Here is a 19,793-nt window from a genome sequence, read left to right as displayed (position 1 = left end):
CAGCTGGTGTACGAAATGTGTCATTTCACAGATGGCTCTAAGTATGACATCCTTCCTATTCACCTTATTCAGCTTTATATTTACCAACTACTACTTCACCTTTGAGGGGCAGACATATAAACAGATCAGGGATATGGCCATGGGAACCAGGATACTTCCTTCCTATGCCAACCTTTTCATGGGTTGCTTGGAGGGGGCTTTCCTGGGATCCATAAGTCTTCAGCGCCTAGTTTGGTTTAGATACATTGATGACATTTTTAGCATATCAACTCGTGGTGAAGCTGACCTGTTAAAATTCCTGAAATCTCTGAATACCTTCTCCCAATTAAATTTCACGTGGTCCTATTCCGAATCCCATGCCACTTTCCTTGATATTGATCTCGTCCTCACCGAAGGCCAGCTACACACTTCCATGCACATTAAACATACCAACAAACAACAGTAGCAGTTGCCATCCTTTCCCTGTCAAATGTTCCCTCCCATCCAGCCTTGACATCCGAGGCAAACGTGTTTGTTCAGATGCATACTCTTTACAGCAAGGCACCACCATTCTCACCTCAGCTTTCACTGCCTGTAATTACCCCACAAGCCTGGTTCAAAGCAAATATCCTAAACCCTCACATCCAATCCTGGCACTACTGAATCCTCCAAAAAAAACAACTTCAGAGCACACCATAGCTGACTCAGTATTATCCTGGTCTGGAAAGTATTAACTAGTTACTTCGAGAGGCCCATACCTCCTAAAATCATGTGCTGAAATGAGATCCGTTCTGTCTGAAATTTTGCCCACCACACCTGGAATAGCTTTTTGTCACCCTCCAAGTCTCCACAATATTCTTGTTAGACCCTGTGCTCCTTCTGCACCCATCTGCCTATCCTATGGCTCCTACTCCTGTGACCATCCCCACTGCAAGACTTGACCTATGCACCCTCCTACCACCACCTATAGCAGCCCTGTAACTGAAAAAAGATATACTATCAAAGGGAGAGCCACCTGTGAAATGACATATGTCAAATGCCAATTGTCATATAACACTGCTCGGCTTTTTATATTGGCATGACTATGACTAAATTATGAATTAGGATGAATGGGCATTGGCAGAGGGAGTATACTGACAACACTTAGTATCCTGTTGCAGAGCATGCTCTACAACATGACAGTTGTGACCTTAGCACCTGTTTCACCACATGCACCATCTGGATTCTCCTCCAGACACCAGTTTCTCAGAACTCCACAGGTAGGAACTAGCATTACAACACGTCCTTGGTTCTCACCACCCACCTGACCTTAATTTGTGTTAATTTTTTCTGCCTCAACATTTTTTCAAGTAACTTCTCTTTTTCTTCACTCCGTTTTAGTTTCCTACATTTTGCATTGTCTTACCCATCTATTTTTCACTGCCCCCCCCCCCCTCCCCCCATCTCTGTTAGATACAATGCACTTAGCTTTTCACTCTTAATAACTCATGCTTGATATTTATGCGGTGATCTCGTCCTGCATATTACCCTGTCTTCCACCTTTAAGCTCTCAGGTTTTCAAATCTCATCCGATGCAGTCCCCAACAATCAGTCTTTCCTCCTCATTCCAAGCTGTAAGTCTCCCCTGACCTGCAGTTCTGGGTGACTTTCCCAAAATCTACTGCTTTTCCTAGACCTCTCCAGTCCTTTTCTGTCACCCCTCTTCCCTCCCTTTCAACCCTTCTGCCTGAAGGAGGAGCCACTGGATTTGAAAGCTTGCCTAATTACAACCTTCTTTTATGTGTGTATCCTGCTGCCGCTTGATTAGTAGATTTTTTTATCTATGCGATTAAATTATTCCGCCAAAAATTGATTGTATTTGTTGCTATATTATCAGATTTTATTTAACACGCCTATATTTTAACCAAGTCTTAAAAAGTCAACCATAGTTTTATTCTAGGGAGTGTTGTGGAGTGTAATACAATGTACTGTCGATTGCTGAGAAAGGTATATTGACATGATTTGGATATATATAGAGAAGACAAGCAAGAGAGATTTAGCAAGTATACACAGGGTTGCCACAAGTTTCACCAAGTGAAATTCCCTGATATTTCCCTGATTTCCAGACAAGTTTTAGCATTTTTCCCAAACAAATTTTGAGAGCTCAAGGGTAAGTAAAGACATAAATTGAAAAAAAAGTAAGGAGTTCTGTATTTTTAAATGTGTGAGTGAAAATCTTAAGTACTAACATCAACATCTTTTGTAGTGAACTGTTTTTAGATGGAGAAAGCAGGGCAAATGGTACATACGTTTCATTAAGACCACTGATCTTATTTTATTTCTATAAAACGAAACACATTTTGTTGGAGTTGCAAGATGGATTTAAAATACCTTCATTGATTTCAGAAATAGCCTCAGGAAAAAAGTAGGCCTCTTGAAAGGGGTGTATAATTCAGGGAAGAGTTGTGTAAACCAACACTATAGGTGACTGCCAATAAAATGTTGGTTCTGCTATATTCATTATTGTTGGCTATTACCCGTGATTTTTCTTTCAAGAAATACATGAGTACATAGTGTACAAACTGCCAGCGATTGCCACAATTTTCTTCTTCTTGCCATCCACATCAAGTATAGATTTAAGTGTCAGGAAGTCGTTTCTGGAAGTATTTGTATGGAGCGTAGCCATGTATGGAACTGAAACGTGGACGATAAATAGTTTGGACAAGAAGAGAATAGAAGCTTTTGAAATGTGGTGCTACAGAAGAATGCTGAAGATTAGATGGGTAGATCATGTAACTAATGAGGAGATATTGAATGGAATTGGGGAGAAGAGGAGTTTGTGGCACAACTTGACAAGAAGAAGGGACCGGTTGGTAGGACATGTTCTGAGGCATCAAGGGATCACAAATTTAGCATTGGAGGGCAGCGTGGAGGGTAAAAATCGTAGAGGGAGACCAAGAGATGAATACACTAAGCAGATTCAGAAGGATGTAGGTTGCAGTAAGTACTGGGAGATGAAGAAGCTTGCACAGGATAGAGTAGCATGGAGAGCTGCATCAAACCAGTCTCAGGACTGAAGACCACAACAACAACAACAACAACAACCATCCACACTTTCTAATGTAAAAAGTTTTTGAAGTGCCAAAATTTACTAGAATAAATAAAATGTCTATAAAATGCCACACTGTACAATGCACTTGTGGTGAGACAGTCACAATTCCTGAAATCCATCGCCCGTGGCCTCTGGCGTGCCAAGGAGCACCCCAGTCCTGGGTCCATGGATAAACCATGAAAATCCACTGCATTATGCCAGACACAAACAGACGCGGCCTGCTAGCAGATCGGTGAGACTAGATCTGATAGGCAGGGCCTGCACATTACTGTGAACCGAATGGCTTCAGATCAGCGGGCCTGATCCATTACAGGTACCCTCAGAAAGGACCTGCAGTTTTGGCCTGTTGCAGAAATCCACTCATGTGGCCAGTTTATTCACGAGCCACAGACAGCATGTTGATGAAATGAGACCACGCTGATAAATCTGTGCAACAGATAACTTGTTCAAATACTCTGAGAATCAGTAATAATTGCTGAGCTGCAGACTGGCACACAGAAAAGACAATCATACTCCCCCCCAGGGGTCCACAACTCTTCTGTGGATACGTGTGTAGTGAGCACGGGACCCCGAGCTAATATGGCCTTCCTTCCTTTCTAGGCTGCATACCTTCCCTTTCTGCATCCTTCCCCATCCCCCATCTTCGCCCCCCCCCCCCTCACCTCCGCCTCTTTCCTTCCCTTTCTCCCCCTCTGGGAGTATGTTTGGTGCCTACGTCCGGAGACGGATGCTCAAAAATGTAACACATTCTTTGCTTTCTCTGCTTGAAAGTCTTTGTCCTTCCTCTGTCCTTCTCTTTTCCTTACCTCTTCTCTTTGCCCTTTTCTCCGCTGCGGCGTTTGAGACCTCTATTCTTTCCTCTCCCTTTGTTTTTCCCTTTCTTTTTTCCTCCCTGTGCGTGTCTGAAGACCGATCCACGCATTTCCATGCGTAGCCAGTGACGGGGTAACGCGTAATTCCCCACCCCGGGTAGACAGGTAGGACACGTACGTACCCCCTGATACAGGGAGGGGTGATTACCCGAGCTGATACCTTCCGAAAGTGCCAATTGGTCCCTCTGTCCGTTTGTCAGGAGGTGTGACCTGAGGTGTGAACAATCACCTAAGGCGGGAGTGCCCTCAGAGAGGGCCCCCACAAGGAAGGAGCGCGCCATCGGAGACGCCGGTAATCATGGGGGATACTTTCGCAATGGTTTCCTCATCTTCTACTATGTCTGCTCATAAGCGTAAGTTCAATGAGTCTCAGCCACAGACAGTCCTTCCATCGTTACCACAGTTCCTTGTTGTTTCTCGGTCTGATGAAGGTCACGACTTCTCCACGGTCAACTCTTTCATTATTCAGAAAGGTGTCGACGCAATTGCAGGTCCTGTAAAGTCTTGTTCCAGATTACGAAATGGCACCTTGTTGTTAGAAACAGTCAGTGCCCTCCAGCACAAAAATCGCTGCGTACTTCCCTGCTACACACCTTCCCTGTCCGGGTGGAAGTGCACCGCACTTTAAATTCCTCACGTGGGGTCGTTTATACACGCTCCCTCAACGGATTGTCCGACGAGGACATTCAACACTGCCTGTCTGACCAGGGCGTAATGGCTGTTCATAGAGTCATGAAAAGGGTTGACACGAACATCATTCCAACCCGTACTGTCTTCTTGACATTTGACAAAGTTCAACTCCCATCGAAAGTCAAAGCGGGCTATGAGATAATTTCCATTCGCCCTTACATCCCAAACCCTACGTGTTGCTATCGGTGTCAGCGGTTCAGTCACACCAGCCAGTCCTGTTCCAATCCGGCCAAATGTGTTACATGTGGCAAGGATGCCCATGAGGGTGCTTGTCCACCTCCATCCCCTCGTTGCATTAACTGTATGGGTGACCACGCTGCTTCCTCTCGTTCCTCTCGAGATTGCCCCATTTTTAAAGGCGAAAAGCTCATTCAGGAAATCAGAGTGAAGGAAAAGGTGTCGACCTTTGCTGCTCAGCAATTATTCGCCAGTCGAAAGCCCACTGTGCCTCAGACAGGAAAATACAGCACTGTCCTTGCCTCTCCTCGGCCAACAAAGGAGGCGGCCACACAGACTTGTGATCTCACCTTTAGTGTTACGGTCATCAGATCGGCCAGCACAAAGATCGCCCGTTCAACCTCCCTGCTTTCGCCTGCTCACTCTATGGCTCACTCTTCATCGGGTTCTGCTAAATCTCGAGCCCAAAAGTCAGACACCAAGACTTCCAAAAAAGAGCATACTCGTGAAGATTTTTTACGTACCCCAACTTCACAACCATCGGTTCCTCCTTCATCTAAACATCATGTTTCCAAGAAAGCTAATAAGAAACCCAGTTCCTCTCCTTCTCCGCCAAGGTGTGTCTCATCTACAGCACTACCTGGCGGTAACGGCCTTCGGTCGTCTTCTGTGTCGCCGAGGCGCACTGCTGGCGGCCGATCAACCGGCCGATTGCTGATGGCAGGAGCTGCTCCTGAACAACCTATGGATCAGGATCTTCGGCTGAATGCCGTTCCACACTGTCGGTCGCAAGCTCTGAGCAGTCGTTGAGTTGACGGCAATCTTGGTCACATTCCTCCATTTTCTGTTCATCCTATGTCCATTATCCACTGGAATATCCGCGGCATTCGAACCAATCGGGATGAATTGTCGATCCTCTTACGATCCTACTTGCCGGTCATCTTCTGTCTTCAGGAAACAAAACTGTGTCCCCACGACTGCTTTGTTCTCTCCAATTTTCAGTCCATCCGATTTGATCTCCCCTCTGTTGAAGGGACTCCAGCACATGGAGGACTTATGATTATTCTCCATGATACTCTCCATTATCACCCAATCCCCTTAAACACTTCCTTCCAAGCTGTCACTGTCCGTCTTTCCCTTTCTGGATACACCTTCTCTCTTTGTACTGTATACATTCCATCATCCACACCAATGGCACGAGCTGACCTCCTTCATCTTCTTGGTCAGCTTCCACCACCCTATTTGCTGGTTGGGGACTTCAATGCTTTGGGGATCTCCACATCCTTGTCCGCGTGGCTCACTATTGATAGACGTCTTCCTCCAAGCGGATCTTGTTTGCCTCAACACTGGGGACCCTACATTTTTGTCTGCTTCCATGACAAATTTCTCTCATTTGGACCTTTCGGTCAGTACTGTTCCGCTAGCTCAGCGCTTCGAATGGTTCGCCCTTGCTGATACACACTCGAGTGATCACTTTCCATGTGTCCTTAGACTGCAGTCTCAACTGCCATATATGCGCCCGCGACACTGGAAGTTTGCCCAAGCCGATTGGACACTTTTTTCGTCTCTAGCGACATTCGATGACCGTCACTTTCCTAGCGTCGACGATGACGTCACACATATTACCGACGTTATTCTTACAGCTGCGGAACGTTCAATACCACGCACCTCCGAATTGCCCCGGCGCCCCCCAGTTCCTTGGTGGAACGAGGCATGCCGTGATGCAATACGTGAGCGGCGACGTGCTCTTCGCGTTTTCTGCCACCATCCTACTTTGGCCAACTGTATCCGCTATAAGGAGTTCCGTGCGCGGTGCCGTCACGTCATCCGCAATAGCAAGAAGGCAAGCTGGGACTTCTTTACTAGCTCATTTAACACCTTCACTCCCTCCTCGGAAGTTTGGAGTCGGATTCAACGGTTATCTGGCATGCCTAGTTTCTCCCCGGTCTCTGGGCTCACTGTCGCGCATGATACGTTAGTGGACCCCGTCGCAATTTCTAACTCATTGGGTCAACACTTTGCCGAGATCAAGCTCTTCAAATTACCCGCCAGCGTTTCTCCCGAAGAAACATGCAGCGGAAGTGCAAACTCTTGCTTTTTCCTCTCAAAATCGCGAAAGCTATAATACTGTTTTCTCCATGCAGGAACTCCAACATGCACTCTCTTCTTCTCGCTCCTCCACCCCAGGACCGGATGGTATCCACATCCAAATGTTGCTGCATTTATCAACCCATAGTCTGCGTTACCTCCTTCGCTTTTATAATCGAATTTGGACCAACAGTACTTTTCCCAGACGATGGCGGGAAGCTATTGTCGTTCCTGTTCCGAAACCTGGAAAGGACAAACATCTCCCCTCTAGCTATCACCCCATTTCTCTCACGAGTACTGTATGTAAGGTTTTGGAGCGTATGGTGAATTGCCGTTTAACTTGGTGGCTGGAGTCCCGCAGTCTTTTAACACCTGCCCAATGCGGTTTCCGAAAGCATCGTTCTGCAATTGACCATCTTGTTGCTCTCTCCACTTATATCATGAACAATTTTCTCTGGAAACGCCAAACAGTAGCAATATTTTTTGATCTGGAGAGAGCATACGATACCTGTTGGAGGACAGGCATCCTCCGCACACTGTTCTCTTGGGGCTTTCGAGGTCGGCTGCCCCTTTTCCTTCGCAAATTTATGGCAGAGCGCACTCTCTCCCGTACTTTCTCCGAAGAAAACGGGGTACCCCAGGGCTCCGTGCTAAGTGTAGTACTGTTTGCCATTGCCATAAATCAAATTATGGACTGTCTCCTTCCCGATGTCTCGGGCTCCATCTTTGTGGATGATTTTGCGATCTACTACAGCTCTCAACGGACCAGCCTTCTTGAACGACGTCTTCAAGGATGTCTCGATCGCCTCCACTCTTGGAGCATCGCAACAGGCTTCCGCTTTTCTCCCAATAAGACCGTTTGTGTTAATTTTTGGCATCATACGGAGTTTCTTCCACCTTCCTTACATGTAGGACCTGTCAACCTTCAATTTTCGGACGTCGCTAAATTCTTGGGTCTTATGTTTGACAGAAAACTGTGCTGGTCCTCCCAAGTTGCCTATCTTTCGGCTTGCTGTCTGCGATCCCTCAACACCCTCCGTGTCCTGAATGGTACCTCCTGGGGAGCGGACCGAGTGGTCCTTCTCCGCCTCTATCGCGCCTTAGTGCGCTCGAAATTGGACTATGGAAGCATAGTTTACTCCTCTGCTTGGCTGTCTATTCTTCGGCGTCTTGACTATCCACCACCGTGGATTACGTTTAGTGTCTGGAGCTTCTTACACCAGCCCTGTTGAAAGCCTTTATACTGAGACTGCTGAACCTCCGCTGTCCAATCGGCGAGCAGTCCTTCTGAGTCGTTATGCTAGCCATCTGTCTTCCATGCCTGCTAATCCGGCCCATGAGGGTATGCAGGCCGCCCTTCCTCCCTAGTACCACCGGGAGTCTGCTTCCGTCAACTGCTCCATTCTCTTTCCTTCCGCTTTCCTAAAACCTGCTTGACAACTTGGGTCACAGCACCGCCTTGGCTCCGTCCCTGGACCTGCCTGCTCCGTGACGTTTGTCAGTTTTCCAAGGATGGTACCCCTTCACTTGTTTATCATCGGGCATTTGGTGCTCTATGTGCACAAATGAAGGAAGCCACATTTATTTACACTGATGGCTCGAAAACATCGTTAGGTGTAGAGAGTGCCTATATTGTTGGCGACACCCCAAATCAATTTCGGCTTCCTGACCAGTGTTCGGTTTATATTGCGGAGCTTTACGCTGTTCTCCAGGCTGTCCAATACATCCATCGCCATCAGCCGCTACAGTATGTTATCTGTTCAGATTCTCTCAGCTCTCTCCTCAGTCTCCAAACTCTGTACCCTGTCCACCCTCTGGTCCACCAGATTCAGGACTGCCTCCACTTGCTCCACTTGGGGGGGCGTCTCTGTGGCGTTCCTCTGGATCCCAGGACACGTTGGTATCTGTGGAAATGAGGCAGCCGATATAGCGGCCAAGGCTGCAGTCTCTCTTCTTCAGCCAGCTCTTCGCACAATTCCCTTCGCCGATCTACAGAGTGTTTTATGTCGTTGTGTTACTCTTTTATGGCATGCACATTGGTCGACACTTCCCAATAATAAATTGCGGGACGTGAAAGCTCTTCCCTGTGCTTGGACCTTTTCCTCCCGAACGCGTCGTCTGGAGGAGGTAATTTTAACTAGACTCCAGATAGGGCACTGTATTTTTAGCCATCGACATCTTTTAAGTGGTGATCCTCCCCCACTCTGTCCCCACTGCTCTCAGCTGTGGACGGTAAGACACTTTTTACTTGAGTGCCCCTATTTTACTTTGTTACGCGTCCGTCTACAGCTGTCGCCTGATATATCTTTCATTTTAGCAGATGACACGCGCTCAGCTGATTGCGTTCTCGAGTTTATTAGTGCGAGTGAGATGACGTCAGTCATTTGAAGCTCTTTTTGCTTCTATTTTTAGTTTCTCCAATTTTTTGAGTTTCGTTCCCATTTCTGCCTTTTCCTAAGTCACAGACTGGGCGCTAATGGCCGTAGCAGCTTTGCGCCCTAAAAAAGAGGCAATCGTACTCTCACAACTAAAGTTTTGGCCATTGCCTTTGTCAGAAAATGAGACCACACACACATCCACACAATCACTCGTACACAACTCCTGAATGTGTTACCACTGTCTCCGGTCACTGTGTCAACAGTCTCTGAGAATCAAATCCAAACAAACTACTACTCACACCTCCCTGCCTCTCGTCGGCACCTGCTGGCTAGAGGCAAGGAGTGGTGGCAGTACAGACTGCAAGCTGAGGGAAGTGGTAGAAACAGGAGAAGCAGTAAGAATGAGGGAGTAGGGAAGCAGCTCTCATACTCAGTTGCGCCCAGCCAGTGGTGATGCATGACACTGCAATAAACAAACCATATCATCTACTGAGACAAAAATAAGATTTTTCCAGCAATTTTCCAAATTTCCCTGACACATTTGAAATTCCTTGATTTCCAGAACTTGTGGCAACCCTGATACAGGGCGAGTGTAGATGGTGGAGTTGGAAGGGGTCGACCTCACTGAACTTGCCATAATCAGATTGAGGACATTTTTCACAGAAGCCAGCTTTGGAATACTGTAATTAAAATAACAACAATGTACTTACTAATACAGGTTAAGTTTAAAAATGGCTCTCAAAAAAAAATTCAGTTATTGTACTGTTCGTATTGGCTCAGTTAACTAATTTGTTTGCCAGCTCCTAGTGTATTCAGACAGTGAAAGTGATTTTTGTGTATAAATAAATTCAGTTGGACATAAAAATTAATGAGAGTTCTTAAACTTTTTTAATTCGTATAGTATAATAATTAAGTCTTTAACTTTATTTTGCTCACCGTGTTTTCCTGTGGATAGTTGTAGTAATTCTTCTTACACTTACTTCTTAAGAGGTCATAATGTTAATGGGTCCTTGACTACATATTCTAAACGAATTTGACAACTCTCTTTATTGTTGCTAGTAGATTTGCTTTGTTAGAGATATTGATCTATTCCATCAGTTCAAATTTTTGCTTTTAGGAACAGTCAAGTGGGCATGCAAAGGAACTGAAGAAACATGAACAGTGGTTGGCTGAGAAAATTAAAGAAAAGCCAAGGAGGTTTCCGGAAAATGTTACTTTAGAGAAAAGGCTCTGCCATCTAAGATTTCAAGAAAGTTGGGAGTGATAAGTGATGTCACACACTGTTTGCAAGATGGAATAAAACAAATGAGTAGTATGTGTATTTGTGTTATTGTACTGTCAAGTAATAGATTCTGTATGTTATAATAAATGAACTGTTTGAAATTACTGAACTGTCAGTTTTGTTAGAAACTTGTATTTGTAATTAAATTATGATTCAGAGAACAGGCCAGTTCTCATATTATAAGAGGAGGTGTTGAATATGGCATAGAGGCATGTAGAAATACCATTTTACATACTCCTCCTCCAGTGCGGATTTGAAAACAGCTACAACGTGCACTTCTGATATTGCAGCATACTTCGGTGTGATACAACATATTCTTGGAATATTATATCTATTAACTTTAAGTGGAGATGATTTATATGAGACTTTTTAGACACACAAAGAAATTATGTCAACTTCTAACTGAATTTTGAAACCAAATGAACCACTGTGCTATCTTCAATCTGTACTTCAAACCCAGGTCCTCCAGAGAATTCCTATGCTATCCTGCTGCACAAGATGTAATGGAAGCTTTTAAGTAACAGGACTAGGTTCTTCTCTGAAGCAGTTACGTACTGGTGCAAAATCCATCCATAAGATTGACTGTCGTCGTTGTGGAGTTATATAAACTTAAAGATTGCAGCATTTTTTATTGGATCCCAGGTGGGACACAAGCTATGAAAGGGGACATACATAGGTTATATACACCAGTAATTGCTGTCAGGTTGTGACTTTATCAAGATGACAATCATTTAGTCAGTAAGAATGAATTAAATGACACACACACACACACACACACACACACACACACACACACACAGTACGCTCAAGAACGGTGTTTCTTAATCTTTTCCATAAGTGGAACCCAAAAATGTCCACAGTCCTCATGGAACTCCTGGTATGTTTTAATGCATCATTAATTAATTCAAATATTATTTATTTGTTATAAAGAGTAATTCCAAAACTACCCTAAAAATTAAGTAACTTAAATTTAAAATGCATAATCAAACAGGACATTTAAATGGTAATTAGATAAGTGGTACTGGTTTATTAGGCTAAGAATAAAAATGGAGATTTCTACAAACACACGGATACAGGTAGTAATACTGACTATCCAACATGTCAAGGGGAAGTGAGGATTAATTATTGTTCTACATCTTTTTTTATTTTTTGGGCGCATTAATTTTTATTTTATTTTTAAAGGTACCTAGTTTTGCAGAACTCTTGAGTGATCTCCCCAATACTCAATGGTTGCAAGAAACACTGCTCTATAACAGAACAGTAGCAACAAATGTGATTTGAATACTTTTCGACCAATGAAATATCCAGCAGTTTGATAGCTATATTAACGTTCAGTATGAGCAATGTTCGAATTTCTCAAAAATTGAACTACCGTATTTACTCGAATCTAAGCCGCACTTTTTTTCCGGTTTTTGTAATCCAAAAAACCGCCTGCGGCTTAGAATCGAGTGCAAAGCAAGCGGGAGTCTGAAAAATGTTGGTGGGTGCCGCCACAACTAACTTCTGCCGTCGAATATATGTAGCGCCACACAGGCATGCCTTGTAGGCGCAAAGATACATACTGGCACCAAAATCTCTGCGTCAGTAAATAAATTTTTAAAAAAAAGTGGAAGACGAGCCTTTTTCGTCCGCCCAGAGTTTCGACCACTGCATTTTGGTACATTATCCAACGAAGTAAATACAAATTCTGTATTGTTGATCTTCGAATGTAGCAGCATTTCAATGTACTACGAAAATCCGACTGGCAAGACTGTTTGGGATGTATGTCAATATGGCCATCTCTACGTTCTGAATTTTTTCCTACCTGTGAGAAGAGATGGTTGCTAATAGGAGCTTTTATGAATTGTGAATCACATGTAGTATTCTCTTCGCCATAAGATTAATATGAATATAAACATTTTGCCATGTATTGTTTCGTGTTTGCTACTATCTCATTTAAATCCTGTCTGCCTAATAAACTACGAAACTAGAGTGAGACAACAGCAAACGGGGAAGAATATACATATCATGTCATGTTTATATTCGTATTATTCTTATGCCTGATAGTGATACAGTCAGAACTGAAGCACGGCAACTGACTAGATTTTTAAATCTAAGATGACTCTAATTTCTGTGCAGAATGTAATGAACTAAAGAGGCGCCTGCAAAGATTTTGGAACGGAGAAAAATTTTCGCTAAAATTTCGTTCAGAACATCATCTATCATACGCAGTCTGTTATTTGGTTCTTGTTGATCATTATCAAAGAAAGCAGTAGTGTAAGTAACAACAAATGTTTCGCTAATAAGACGACTCCTCTCTATTTTTGATTTGTAAGCAGCGGTAGCGCGCACAAAAGCAAGCCACGCCGCGAGCGGCGACAGGCCGTAAACACGCACTATCAGAATGCGACAAACAATGCATGGAACAATACAGTAATGCATTTTCAGCTTAGAGTGACGTAAACACCTATAACAAAGAGAACGGCACTTATCAGATCAAAGAAAAATAAGCAATCAATTCAAACCAGACGAAGCACGTGAAAAAGGAAGGATACACGTATAAATACGGACGGAGCGCGTGACGCGTAGCAATGGCTACCTGGTAAAGCGTAACTGCTAAGCTTACGACTCGAACCAAACTACTGCAGCTGTATCGTCATTCATTCGACCTAAATTGTGTCTCATATTACAACTAGACGAACTTTGTTTCGATTTAGAGGTGCGACCTAAAACTTCTCTCTCCCCTTGAATTTCGAGTCTCAAATTTCAGGTGCGGCTTAGATTCGGGAAAAAATTTTTTCCTTGATTTCGAGTCTCATTTTTCAGGTGCGGCTTAGATTCGAGTAAATACGGTAGGTTAATCTTTCTCACTTCTGAAGAATGCTTGGATATTTCCTACATCACTACTGAAGAATGCTTTGAGATTCCAGAAACAGGTCACAACCATTCCCTTTCCTATTACTCTCCAATTGAGATAAGTCTCCATATTAAATGATGATGCTGCTAATGCTGAGCTTCCTTTTATTGTATGTATCAGATGGGTAATTCACTGAATTATTTTACAACCAGAGACTTGCTGTTCAACATGTGTTCTGGTTTCTCATGTTCCTAGTGGCAGTTTTGTGAAAAATTCACAGAAACAGAGGGGCTGGTCAGTGCTTACTTTAGCTCAGTACAGCAAGACAGTCACACAAATTGATGAAAATAAATAAAACCAAGCTTTTGGAAACTTTTTCCTTCATCAGGTTGGAGAGGACAGGGAGAAATAAAGGGGAAAGAAGGAAAATTAGACACAGACCACTCCACAGTCTACATTATGGAGTAACATGGGGAAGGTAAGCAAAGATGGAGTAAAGGGTGTCAAAGGAAAGTCAAAGATAGTACATCATAAGTACTGTGCCACCTTCAAAGGTCAAAAAAATATAGACTGAGAAGTAGAGAGACATAGATGAGATGAATACCACTAAGAAGAGAGGAGTCAGGAGCAGAGGTTTTGCAGTGGGGTCAGTTACAGGGACCTTTACGTAGGGAAGGGTTTGACAATGATGTTACAGAGGTTATGTGGATGGTAGAAGTCGACTCTGGGTGGTGTGGGGAGGATGTTGTGAAGGGATGATCTTTAGTTCAGGGCTTGATTTGAAAAGTTGTAGCTGAGGAGACTAATTGAGACATTCAAGGCCAGGATGGTATTGGGCAACAAAGAGGATAGAAACATTGTGGCTAAAGTGGGGGAATGGATCTGCTCAGGTGATCTGCTTATGGACAAAGTTCGCAGGTTAGTTGCAGGAGATGAAATTATTAGACCGGTAATAGATGGAGCTGTTGAGGGATTTGTTGTTAGAGCAGATATGTTTATCACAGATATCTAGGTTGTAGGGAAGGAAGTATTTGATGTGGAAGGGATGGCAGCTATCAGAGTGAAGGTACTGCTGTTCATTTGTGGGTTTGATATGGATAGAGGTTGGGATGTGAGTATCAACAAAATGGTAAAAACATCCAGGAATATGGTGTGAGTTCTAGAGAACCAGGTGAAATTTAGATTAGAAAAGAAGTTGAGATCTTGAAGGCACTTAAGGAGTTTTTCTTCGCCAGGAGTCCAGCCCACAAAGATGTCATCAGTAGACCTAGCCACACGACATTTATTTATTTAGTAGACCTATAGCAAGCTCGGGGATGCAGCTGTTCGGTCTTAAGGAATGCCTCTTCCAAGCGTCCCACGAAGTGGTTGGCACAGGACAGGGCCATCCTGGTCGCTAAAGCTAACCCCCTAATTTGTTTGTATACCATATTTACTCGAATCTAAGCCGCACCTGAAAAATGAGACTCGAAATCAAGGAAAAAAAAAATTTCCCTAATCTAAGCCGCACCTGAAATTTGAGACTCGAAATTCAAGGGGAGAGAGAAGTTTTAGGCCGCACCTCCAAATCGAAACAAAGTTGATCCATTTTAATATGAGACTCAATTTAGGTCGAATGAATGACGATACAGCTACAGTAGTTTGGTTCGAGTCGTAAGCTTAGCAGTTAAGCTTTACCAGGTAGCCATTGCTACGCGTCACGCGCTCCGTCCGTATTTATACGGGTACCCTTCCTTTTTCACGTGCTGCGTCGGGTTTGAATCGATTGCTTATTTTTCTTTGATCTCATAAGTGCCGTTCTCTTTGTTATAGGTATTAACGTCACTCTAAGCTGAAAATGCATTACTGTACTGTGTCACGCATTGTTTGTCGCATTCTGATAATAAGCGGCATAGCTTGCTTTTGTGCGCGCTACCGCCGCTTACAATAAAAAAAGAGAGGAATTGTCTCATGAGCGAAACAATGGCAATAGACTGCAATTTATTGTTACTTACACGACTGCTTTCTTTGATAATGATCAACAAGAACCAAATAACAGACTGCGTATGATAGATGATGTTCTGAACGAGAGTTTAGCGAAAATTTTTCTCCATTTGAAAATCTTTGCAGACGCCTCTTTAGCACATTACATTCTGCACAGAAATTAGTCGTCTTAGATTCAAAAATCTAGTCAATTGCCGTGCTTCATTTCTGACTGTATCACTATTAGGCATAAGAATAATACGAATATAAACATGACACGATATGTATATTTTTCCGCGTTTGCTGTTGTCTCACTCTAGTTTCGTAGTTTATTAGGCAGACAGGATTTAAATGAGGTAGAAAAAAGATCGTCTTCCACCTTTTTTTAAATTTATTTACTGACGCAGAAGTTTTGGCGCCAGTATTTATCTTTGTGCCTGCAAAGCAAGCCTGTGTAGCGCTACGTATATTCGATGGCAGAAGTTAGTTGTGGCAGCACCTACCAACATTTTTCAGAACTTCCGCTTACTTTGCACCGCAGGCGGTTTTTTGGATTACAAAAACCGGAAAAAAAGTGCGGCTTGGATTCGAGTAAAAACGGTATCTGTCCCTCAAAAGTGAAGTAATTATGAGTGAGGAATAAGTTAGCACATGTGATATGGAAAGAAATTTTTGGGAGGCTTTCAGGTGGGCATTGGGCGAGGTAGTGCTCGATGGCAGAGACAATGGTTTTGTAGAGAGATGTGGTGACAAGGGAGGTTTCAGATGGGGCCATGGGGATGGATTTGAGTTGTCCCAGGAAGTGGTTCGTGTTTTTGATGTAGGAGGGGAGGTTGTGGATGATCGGTTGGAGGTGCTGGTCTATCAGAGCTGAGAAGCATTCTATTGGGGATTTGAAGTCTGCTACAGTGGGATGACCAGGAAGGTTCTCTTCTTGGATTTAGGGTGATAGGTAGAAGATAGGGGAATGTGGCTCAGGTGGAGTGAGCAGTTCTATAGAGACAATTGTGAGATGCTGTTAGGAGCCCGGGGTTTCTGCAGCTCAACCTGGATGGAGGGAATGAGTTTCATGCTGTACAGTATTGAGAGAGAGGGGGTGTGTGTGTGTGTGTGTGTGTGTGTGTGTGTGTGTGTGTGTGTGTGTGTGTGTGTGTGTGTGTGAGAGAGAGATGAAACCCCCACATACTCTTCAGTCAAGTGTGGAGCCTTTATCCACTGGGCATATGATAACAGGCCAGTTTGTTCCCAGCTCCCAAATGGACTGATCTTGGAGGTTATTAGGACGCCCTTCACAAAAGACTTGAAGGCAATATTGGACGTGAGGAGTTCCTTTAATGCCTGTAAGGTTTGGTTTAGGCAGAGAAGAGGAGAATCCTTCGGGGAAAGTGGTTGGAACTGTTCCATGCAGGGTTTATTACTGGCTCTGTCACTAGGGTTTTTTTTCCCAACTCATATTTTGCTCACATTGTTGAATCTCATTATTTCCACCATTTCATATACTGACTTGGAATTTTGAGCCACTTTTCATTCGATATGGTGTTATCTTCAGTTTCTAGCCTGATGCAGCTCTCCAAGTTACTTTATCCTGTGAAAGTCTCTTCATCTCTAAATAAATACTGCAACGTACATCCACTTCAAATGTTCCCTGGTGCCTCATAATGTATCCTATCAACTGATATCTTCTTTTGGTCAAATTGTGCAGTAAATTTCTTTTTCCTTTAATTTGATTCAGTATCTTTTCATTAGTTATATGATCTCCACATCAGATCTTCAGCATTCTTCTGTAGCACCACATTTAGAAAATCTTGTATTCTCTTCTTGTACATCTATGTGCTGTTTATTGTTCACATTTTGCTTCCATACAAGGACACACTCCAGACTGGTACTTTGAAATAAGACTTCATAATTCTTAAATTTATATTAGATGTTAAAATATTTCTGTCTTACAGAAATGCTTTCTTGCTGCTGCCAGTCTGCATTTTATAATCTCTGTACTTCTGCCATTATCAGTTATTTTCTGTCCAAATAAAAAAAACCTCTTCAATTTTTAACATCTCATATCTTAGTATAATTCCCTCAGCACCACCTGATTTAATTCAGCTGCACTCCATGATCCCTGATTCACTTGTGTTAGTGTCCATTTTATAACATTTTTCAACACATTATCCATTCTGTTCAACTGATCGTTCTTATATTTTGGCGTCTCTGACAGGAATAAAATGTCACTGGCAAGCCTCAAAGTTTTTTATTCTTTCCACCATTAACTAAAATTCCCTTTCTAAGTTTCTCGCCGTCTGTATTTTGTTCAGCTACATTCAGGTAAAAAAGTATTCATGTCAACACTGTCAAAAGCTTTCTCTCAATCTTCAAATTCAATAAACATTGGTTTGCTTCTCTTCAAACTAACTTTCTAGATAAGTTACAGGGTCAGTATTGCCTCATGTGCTGAGGCTATTATGTTCTTCTTGAAGTGTGAGTGTATTTCAGTTGTCTCATATATCTTGGCTACCAGGTTGAATGTTTTGTCGTGCTAGGTTTTCCCACAGAATTTGGTAATTGTTAAGGCAAGTTGTTTACTCCAGGTGTCTTCTTTTGACTTACATCTTTCAGTCCTCTATCAAATTTCCTTGGAGAATCATGTCTCCAGCTCATTATCACCTCAGATACAGTCGAGTCCATTGGAATTTGTCTTCCATGTACTTCCTCTCTTGGGACTGTTCCCAGCTTTACACACAAAGGATTAAGGAATTGGTGACCTTGTAGTTTGGTCTGTTTAATTCCTCAATCCTGTCATCATTTTCATCTACTTTCTCTTCCCTTTCCATAATATTGTCTTCAAATTTCTCCCTCTTGTGCAGCCCTCCTTCATATTCCTTCCACTTTTCAGCCTTTCTGTCTTTGCTTTGTACTGGTTTGCCACCTGAGTTCTTGATATTCATACAGTTGCTGATCTTTTTTCCAAAGATTTCTTTAACTTTCATATAGATGGCGTCTACCTTTCTCATAGTCATGCAGACATCTACAGCTTTCTCTACTTCTCTTCTTTGCCTTTTTGCACTTCCTCTCTGTCTCTTTTTGTAGACATATGTAATGCATTGTGGATCCCTTCATGTGCTGCATATCTGTATTTTCTCTCTTCTTCACAGCCCAGGAATTCTACTGGACTGTTTCACCCTCTATTGCCTTCACTGTGTCATTTCTAAAAGCTACCCATACATCTTCTGTTATATTGCTTTCCCTTATTTCAGTCAGTAGTTGGCTAATGCTCTCTTTTAAACTGTCACTAATCACTGGTTCTGCCAATTTATTCAGGTACCATCTTATTCATTTCTAGACTTACTCAGATTCCAGACCTTCCCCTGGAAATGGAGGCCTTATTGGCCGAAAGCTTTATTTGTGAGAGTCTTTGTTGTGCCTATCTGTGAATCAGCATCTACGCTATATGGGCAGCAACTTTCCTTCTCATAATATTGTTACGTTCCATCTTGGATTTTCCATTACTTGATTTCAATCTTCTTTCACGTTTCTTTTATCAAGTTAGCAATTACCAAATTGTGGACTGTGCAAAATTCTACGAGGTGGCTTCTCCTTTCATTTCTTTCCCCCAGTCAATGTTCTACTATCTCTCCTTCTGTTTCTTTCCCCGTGTAAAATTCCAGTCCCATTAAAATGAAATGTTTTCTTTAACAATTTGAATAATTTATTTTATCGCATCATTCAGTTTTTCAGTCTCTTCAACAACCGTGTACCTGCCCTTCACCAACCCTCACCCTAAGTGTTGGCATGTAAGTTTCCTTTTTTCTGATCAGAGGCCCAGGGCTTATACACTCCATATTAGAAGCAACTGTAGCTCTTTTGTGTGCTAAAGGTGAAACTGGATGGCCTGGATGGTGTTAACAGTCAGTAATCATAAAATGAACAACCTCATACAGTATATTAGATCAGTTCTGAGATTCACACATTTGAAGCATCTCGTTTTATAGCTGTACTTGCTGTTACTTGTCAGGCCAATAGCTTATTTCCGTGTAAACCCCCTTTCTTACCTCCACCCCACCATTATGGCGACATATCATTGGGGGTATCATTATTCAGCAAATGACTCTGAAGGCCTTTGGATATGACTTAAAGGTAGTCATTTTCAATTGCTTCCCATATAACACCATTTTCCCACCTCCATCCACATGCATGAGTGCTAGGCAGCTCTTACAACCCATGTTTTACCAAAGTGGTATGTGCTCCAAGTTTGGGTGAAATTGTTCTGCACATCCCACATTTATTCTTTATTTCTCACTCTCTTCCAACAAACACATGTACACACAGTCAGTGTCAGTTGTCATTAGGACTGCTACCATGTAGCCTAGCAACCCTAAATTCTATGGATACAATTCTAATATATATCATTTTGGATTCTTTTATGTTGCTCACTTTTCACACCCGT

The 19,793-nt window shown here is 42.9% G+C and overlaps 1 protein-coding gene across 1 annotated transcript in view; it reads left to right on the top strand.

The window, feature by feature from the left end:
* LOC124545108 (ribosomal protein 63, mitochondrial) overlaps positions 1–10,661 on the top strand; it is a 31,518-nt gene extending 20,857 nt beyond the window's left edge. The window contains exon 3 of the mRNA XM_047123923.1: positions 10,393–10,661. Coding sequence (XP_046979879.1) covers positions 10,393–10,539 — 147 coding nt within the window. The 3' untranslated portion in view covers positions 10,540–10,661. The remainder of the gene's footprint in view (positions 1–10,392) is intronic.
* Positions 10,662–19,793: the final 9,132 nt, after the last annotated feature.

The sequence above is a fragment of the Schistocerca americana genome, chromosome 8 (genome assembly GCF_021461395.2).
Source record: "Schistocerca americana isolate TAMUIC-IGC-003095 chromosome 8, iqSchAmer2.1, whole genome shotgun sequence".
In the NCBI taxonomy this organism is placed as follows: domain Eukaryota; kingdom Metazoa; phylum Arthropoda; class Insecta; order Orthoptera; family Acrididae; genus Schistocerca; species Schistocerca americana.
This window is presented reverse-complemented; position numbering and strand designations above follow the sequence as displayed.